The 8,051-nt window shown below is 37.2% G+C and overlaps 1 protein-coding gene across 1 annotated transcript; it reads left to right on the top strand.

The window, feature by feature from the left end:
• Window positions 1-4,877: 4,877 nt before the first annotated feature.
• On the top strand, window positions 4,878-5,816 carry LOC102005359 (olfactory receptor 10J1-like). Its single transcript, XM_005400167.2, has one exon. The coding sequence runs from the start codon at window positions 4,878-4,880 to the stop codon at window positions 5,814-5,816; it is 939 nt and encodes a 312-aa protein (XP_005400224.1).
• Window positions 5,817-8,051: the final 2,235 nt, after the last annotated feature.

The following is an 8,051-nucleotide window of genomic DNA, read 5'->3' as shown; positions in this document are numbered from 1 at the left end:
ATGTTAATGATGTCTATTCTAAATTAGGGATCAGAAGTCATTTATGTGATCTTATTTTTCATTTTTTGTGTTCTCTGTGGTGAAGGTGCATAGTTTTTCTAATCAGAGGGGAAACATGGTCATGCCAGAACTGAAGTTGTTAGTCTGGATTGAAAAGCTTCACAGCAAACCCCGTTTAAAGAGTAGGGTTGAAATGGCTGCTTTCACTTTCCCAGTGCATATGGAAGTCATCTGATGGGGAACCAGAAAATAAATTTCTTGAAGATCCCCTAAAGTACTATTCTTTCTCCGGGAATGTCACAGAATGGACCACACGCAGGGACTCTGGCCGTGCCTTCTGTGCTTTTCAGTGAGGGTTATGGATCTCTCTCATAGGACTTCCCTCAGACAGGACTATGAGACAGTCAATCTGAGATGTTTATCACTAAAATTTGAGACTATCTATAAGATGAAGATGAGCCAGAAAAGCCTTGGCCGCTATATGCCCTTTGGTGCCATTATTTTATATATCTGAATAAGTTGCTTAAAGCTGGATGCTTTCTAATGCTGATAAACTGAATTTAGGGTTTTCCCACTGTAAGTTTATTTCATATTCATGTGGTTTACTTGACTAGAGCTCAATGCAGTTTTAGTATCTGAAACCCAAACAATGCCCCAAACTAGTAAACAAATAAAAATATGTTCATCAGCTACCAAAGTTCCTAATGAAACCCTTGAGACCAGCTCCCAGCTTCCATCTTCCTCACCCTGTATTATCCCAGAGGAATTCTCAAAAGAGTGGTCCTAGGAGACTTGGGGCAGAGGGATTCACTCTTTTGTGGAGAAAATAAACATTTGAAACTCTTTAAATCTGCAGTTTATTAGGCTATTTTCCCTCTAGGTCATGTCCTAGGCCAAAGGAACCAGTGCCCCAGCCTCAAGGGACAGAGCAATAATTTGAGATTCAGTTTGATACTACAGAGAGAGCTGGATTTTTCTCACCTTGTGGGTTTTAGCTTCCATTGTAAATGACTTTTGAAAGTAATTTTTTTCACTTGCATCCTTGAGGCAATTCAGACACTTTTCACTCTCTGGAAAGCACTTCTCTCTCCTTCCTATTGTCAAGGTCAAAAGCAGTAAGTGGCCACTGGAAGGAGTAAGTGAAAATGGAATACCATGTACACTTTTAAAAAATCTTGCTGTTCTCTCTCTATGGTTTTCTGTTTTCAGCTGATTATATTGAATTTCGTGTCTATTTATGTTATATTATGGCATGCTCATCTGGCTAGGGCAATGGCTTCAAGGACATGGAATTGAGCAGTAACATGATAATAACCTTCAATATTTGAAAAACTACTATATTGAGAAATAGGAGGTGGAATGATGTGGGAGGAGGTAAGCAACAAGAAGATAGATATCAAGTCAGTAGAAATTAACATCTAATAAGAATTAAAGATAATAAAAATGGAACTACTTGTAGGACATCCATATGGATATATATAGTAGAACAGTATGTACCACAGGAAATGATAAGAGAGGCAGATGTACAATACTGTCATGGAAAGTATCAAAGATACAATCTTCAATGGAAAATTCCAGAAGTGAACTGGTATGTGCAACTTAATTCTATTTGTATAAAATTGAAATGATATAGAAAATGCATGGTTATACAGTAAAAAATTAATAGAAATAACAGCAAAATAAGAAGCATAAATACCTCTAGAACAGAGAATGTGAGGAAAGAAAAATTTAACTTTTCTGTTTATACCCTTCTATACAGCGGGCTTCTCCCTGCCATGAGAATTTCTACAATTTAAAAAGCCAAGTTTTATTTTTCTAAGTAAACCTAGTACCTTACCAAAAAAGGAGGATGCTAATTTATAAGAGAATGAGTTTCCAATCACTGAATCACTGAAGTAAAATTTGGGGGACTATTTGTGAGGAATGCTATGCTTTGCACATTGCCTCCTAACTCTGGGGTTATATTTGACAGACTCAGAACTACTGAGCGTGAGTTTTTTTCCAGATTGCTTCCAAATGTAAAGACTTAAATAATGCAACAAACAAGATTAACCTTTTGCTCAGAATCTGTTGTCAGGTCCAGGCAGAAAGTAATTTCTACAGAAAAAAATTCTTTAGTTATAGAGAAAAATTTTGGTCAAACAACCAGAATCTATTGGAAAAGACATTGGGGTGAAATGTGTTTCTCCGTAACTCAGGGACTGAAAATCCCCAGAAAGGGAACTGATATTCTTTTTCTGGCTGTCATTGCCCTACTATCCCACCATCGTTTTAGTCTCTTCATCTGGATGAATCATTTTCCTGAGGGATGATGAGAGGGGGAATAGAAGTTGGGAATGTTGTGTTCAGTTTAATATTTTCTCCACCAGAACCTAATGCATTTATTTATTGTTTTATTCCCCTTAGTGTGACTAGGACTGACTTTCTGGCTGGACAAATATTTGCTTTACTTTGTTTAATACATCATGAATTCCAGCTACACAGCAATGGTTAAGGATTATCCTACCCCTACATTGCTAAGGAAAACAAGCACATATTGGGCTTTATATTTATCTTGATGTTTTGAAATTTATTTTTCTCCCTTTCAAAACCTTTAGTAAGGAACTTCCAAAATCTGCATTTAGTCAATTACTTGCATGCTGCTTCAGCAATAGCATCAAGTACGCCTTATGATATTTGGTCAATAATAAATGTTTGCATTGTTTTTAGCATTGTATTAAAATCTTATTCATCTTTTCCACTGAGTTTTAGTTTGGGGTATTCCCTTACATTTTGTATCTGTAATGTGGGTCTCACCGGCCACATTCTAGTCCCAGCACTGTCTACAAATACTTTTTTTTTTTAGTAATTACAAATTTTAAGTAACTGAAATTAGTTTCCTCTGGATCTGGTTTTTGCATGCTCAAATTTCTACACAATGCTTAGTGAGAGACTTTAAGTTGGTCATACATTATAGTGTCAACATTTTCCCCTCCAAAGTAAATTAACTCATTCTTTTCCCTTTTCCTCCTCAATCCTCTCTAAACTCATAATATATTTCCATTTTAGAGAAGCAGTTAGCTGTTTCATTTTTGGGTTTATGAGAGAATAATTAAGTTTAAAATCTACACTGTGTACAGATCACAGAAGAAAAAGTGATATTAGATTCTTAGCACATTATTAAAAATTTTTTTTTGCATTTTGGAATATTTACTTTTTATGGTATTTGTGCCACTGAATATCTTTCCTTTCTTCTTTCAATTTTTTTGTGTTTCTTTTCTTTTTTATCTTTATAAAATTACAGTCTACCTACCTACCTATCAAGTTTTCATGTCATCAATATTTACATTTGGAATGTCTGCATAGCTGCCATGATAAGGATATATTGTAATTACTTTAATTATTTCTTTCTTTATTTACATTGTTCTGGTCTTCACTATTATAAATAATATGAAAAGTTTTGTGTATATACACTAATAACATCTCCGATCACTTTTAAAATAAATAACTGAAGTAGAAATAGTAAGTCAAGTAAAATGGTTATTGGTATTCACTAATGCCTCAATATTTCCTCAATTAATTTAGGTGAAAAATTCCTAAAAATTTTTGCAGTTGATTTTTCTAGATATTTCCCCAATATAGTCTTATTCCCAAAGTAGAAAAAAATGCATTAATTATCTTCAATAAAGATAACCAAAAAAAGCGTCTTTCCTGTCTTTTTTTTGTCATAATACTTTTTTAGTAGTTGAGGTGTAGTAGAATAAATCACCCTAGTGTTAGAACTGGAAGACTGATTTAATTTGAGCAAATCACATAACCCTAGGTATCGTAGTTTTCTCATCTGCAATGAGAGATAGAGTAACCTAACATAGGTAACTATGCAGGGTGTTATGATATTAAATAATAAATGCAATAACTCTGTAAAAGCAAAAAAGGGTCATCATAATATTTATTATTACTATTATTAAATGTTTTTTGACAATGAGAGCTTTTTGATTCCGAATAAGTCCCCAGAAAATACAAGTAGTTGCTTTTGGCTTCTCCAAAGTTACCTTGCTGAGAAATTAAAAGACACATTTAGTCCAGTGGAGTGACAGACTACCTGTGAAAATTTGCATCTAAATTCAAGCTACAAAATGCATGGAAATGTATAGAGTCCATGGAAACATGTTGCTGGGCAACATTCAGCAGCATGAAGTGCTTGGATGGGAAGGTTGCTTTCAGTCCTGAGAAGACTTTCAGGGGAAGAGGAGGCTTCAGGCAAGCACTGAAGAAAGAGGGGAACAAAATTTTGTTTTTATAAAAATATTTGGAAACTGTCACATTTGAAGGGGTTAAATGATTTGTGAAAAAGACTCATGAAATATACACACAAGTAGAACAGAGAGAAAGCAGAAACTTGGACTAAGTTGGAGCAGAGGACATTGCCAGGTTGGATAACTCAGAAGGGAAGATCTTTAAGAAGATGACCCGAACTCTGGCTTAAACAAATTGCAGGCAACTAAACCTAAACCAATAACCTAAAACAAGATTCCTTTCAAAGTTAACTGTGCATTTTCTATTACTATAGCCTAGTTTCCCCCTAGCACCTGTGTTCTATATCATCAGGAAAACTTGCCCAAACTGGTCACAGATGTCTTTTCCTCCATCCTGCTCCAGCCTTATTTATCTTTCCATACCTTTATGCATAAACAATCCTACACGAAATTGCTTCCTGACTGTACGTTTTTCTATTTTTTATTGACAGGTAAATGATTGTCCCCATTAACTTGGTATGTATCCAAGAACAGAATCCTTATCATCTCCTTCTCCTTGAGGTCTTCCGCTCAAAGCACTGAGTACCGATATGTTTTGACTGATTGATCTAACTCTCCATCTGTTTGATCTTGAATTTATCCATGAAGAGAGAAAACCTCACAGTGGCGTGTTTGAGTGAGTTTGTTTTCCAGGGTTTCTCCAGCTTTCATGAACACAGATTTATCCTCTTTGTGGCCTTTCTTACCTTGTACCTTTTAACCTTGGCTGGCAATGTCGTCATTGTGATAATCATCAGTATTGATCGTTACCTTCACACTCCCATGTACTTCTTCCTTGGTATGCTCTCCACTTCGGAGACTGTGTACACTTTGGTCATTGTGCCACGGATGCTCTCTAGTCTTGTAGGCCTAAGCCAATCAATCTCTTTGGCAGGCTGTGCCACCCAGATGTTCTTTTTTATCACTCTGGCCATCAACAACTGCTTTCTGCTCACAGCAATGGGGTATGACCGCTATGTAGCCATCTGTAACCCCTTGAGGTACTCAGTCATCATGAACAAAAAAGTATGTGCCCAACTGGTCTGGGGGGCCTGCAGCATTGGGCTGCTTGTGGCCATAATCCAGATTTCATCTGTGTTCAGGCTGCCTTTTTGTGATAGAGAGGTGGCCCATTATTTCTGTGACATCCGCCCAGTTATGAAACTCTCCTGTGCTGATACCACTGTACATGACATAATTAATTTTATCATCAGCTCAGTGGTTATTGTGGTGCCCATGGGTTTGGTCTTCATCTCCTATATCCTCATCATCTCCACCATCCTCAAGATTGCCTCTTCTGAGGGCCGGAAGAAAGCTTTTGCAACCTGTGCCTCCCACCTTACTGTGGTCATTGTCCACTACGGCTGTGCCTCTATTGCCTACCTCAAGCCCAAGTCTGAGAACACCAGAGATGAAGACCAGTTGATTTCAGTGACTTATACCATTTTTACTCCACTCCTTAACCCTGTAGTGTACACTTTGAGGAACAAGGAGGTCAAGGACGCCCTTTACCGTGCTATTGCTAAAAAACGTCTTGCCTAGCATTTTTGGCAGTTTGACATACAGTAGTCCCTCCTTATCTGAAGTTTCAGTGTATTGTGGTAAAATTTGGTTGGAAAATATTAAATGAAGAATTCCAGAAATAAACAATTCATAAGTTTAAATTATGCAGTGCTCTGAGTAACATGATAAAATCTACTGCAGTCCTGCTTCACTCTGTCTGGGACATGAATCATCCCTTTGTCCATTGCATCTGCATAGTACATGAGCACCCACCCATTAGGGTATACAGTACACTAAGACATCTTGTGGGAGAGAAAGAGCTCACAGCCACGTAACTTTTATTATAATGCATTATTATAATTGTTCTGTTTAATCATTAGTTGTTGTTAATCTCTTACTAACTTACAAAATAAATTATATCATAGGTGTAGGTAAATAGGAAACACAGCAGATAATTCAGTACATACTGAGTTACAAACATATGCTGGGATCTTGGAACATGTTCCCCCCAAATAAACGGGGGTGTGCTGTACAGACTGTCATAGTCTGGGTATTTTTGTAAGCTCACAAAATTGATCTTATCATTCATCCTCTACCCCAAGAGACTTGCAAAATTTGGTGGTATGGTTGCATTAGAGAAACAGGAGTGTTCCTAACTTAACTCTTGTTCTTACTGTAAGCTTATTTAGTATTACTTTGCAGTGCTAAAGATTGAACACAAAGCCATGGTTATATGAGGCAAGTGCTCTACTACTGGCATGCACTCCCCACCCTCTCACTTTTATCACCATTCTCCTGGTCCTTGGGTTAGTCTCATGGTTACCACCAGGTTAATGGTCAAATGCTGCTTCCAAGATGTAAAGCTAGGGGAAATCACAAGCCAGTGGACAGCTGATTGTTAGTAGTTGATTGATGGTAGAAAAGTGAGCTGTCAAATTCCCACTTGAAGTGATGGGTGAAAGATCAACCTAAATGTCAAATAGATACTGAACTCTAAAACTTCACAGAGGATGTGGTAGGTGTACAGGATGTGTTAGAAACACAGCCAAGAGTACTTTTTCCACTTATCATCACTTTCTCCTTTGGACAGTGACAAAAGTAACAGACCCTGACACTCTAGAAGCAATGTTATCAGCTCTGAACCTTTTTCACCTGGCTTGGGGACCCATAAATTTTTTTCCCCTAATTTTGTTGAAGTTCACAATAGGATATTTCCTCAGTGAACCTGGATTATCAGTATGTTTAATATGTTTAATATTATTAGCAACTTTGTCACATCTGACCTCTGAATTTTACTACACATATTGTACATGTTTTTTGTGGGAGCAACACCTTTTTTACTGATTTTACAAGGAATATCTGGCAGCCTTTTTTGAAATTTCATTCATTAATGACATCTTTCACCTAAGTCTTGCTATCACAAACCTAGAAATTAACCCATGTTTTTCATTTTTTCTGTGTAGAACATGACATGGTATCTGTGTCTTGTTTCTACCCTCTTCACTGCTACACTGACGGTCTTACTTTCTGTGAATTTTGGGGTATCTGTTTTAAACTATAAATGCTTTTCTAAACAAGAGTCTTGGAGTTTCCAAAGTCCCTTTGTTATTATCTTCTAAAGGGAAGGGTTAGCCTGACTTGTGAGAAAGGTTGAGGATTTTAGAATTATTTGGCCTAGAGAAAAAAAGAGGCAGAATTTTCAAGACGTTGTCTAGTCCAAAAGTGCTGATGTAGTAGAAAGAAAAAAAGAAAAAGAAAGAAAGAAAGAAAAAGAAAGAAAGGAAGAAAAGAAAGTTCTCCCACATACTAGTACTTAAGGGACCCAGTGAAAAATGTATTAAAACTCTACTGTTGTTAAACAAAGAGCCTGGAATCCCTGGTGATAGAAGGCTAAGGAGGGAAATCTGCATGTTTTTGGAGTTGGAAGAATAAAAGATTTGTCTCCTCTGAACACCTACTTAGAAGAGTATACCCAGAGAGCAGGGTGACAAAGAAAGTCTCCAGGACAGTCTATCTTTGTCTTTGTGGGTGTTTCCCTGAGGATGACACAGTCCTTTCTGGGGTAGGTACAGAGGAAACACTTTTCATAATCTTGCTCTCTGAAGTAGCCCATTCTTTAGAGCTCTTCCAGTAAGCACGTTGTTTCCCTAGGTTGCTGAATTTGAGTGTCTGGCATCCCCGTAGGTGTTCTCACAATGGCACAGGGTTTATCAGATTGGTACCCAGTAGTGGAAACAGCATTTTCCCCTGGGTTTCCAGGGTTTAGTCCTACAG

Source organism: Chinchilla lanigera, unplaced genomic scaffold (assembly GCF_000276665.1).
Source record: "Chinchilla lanigera isolate Chin_1 unplaced genomic scaffold, ChiLan1.0 scaffold00067, whole genome shotgun sequence".
Lineage (NCBI taxonomy): Eukaryota > Metazoa > Chordata > Mammalia > Rodentia > Chinchillidae > Chinchilla > Chinchilla lanigera.
This window is presented reverse-complemented; position numbering and strand designations above follow the sequence as displayed.

Coding starts and splice junctions, on each gene's coding strand:
- LOC102005359 (XM_005400167.2), top strand. CDS start 4,878: ATGAAGAGAGAAAACCTCACAGTGGCGTGTTTGAGTGAGTTTGTTTTC.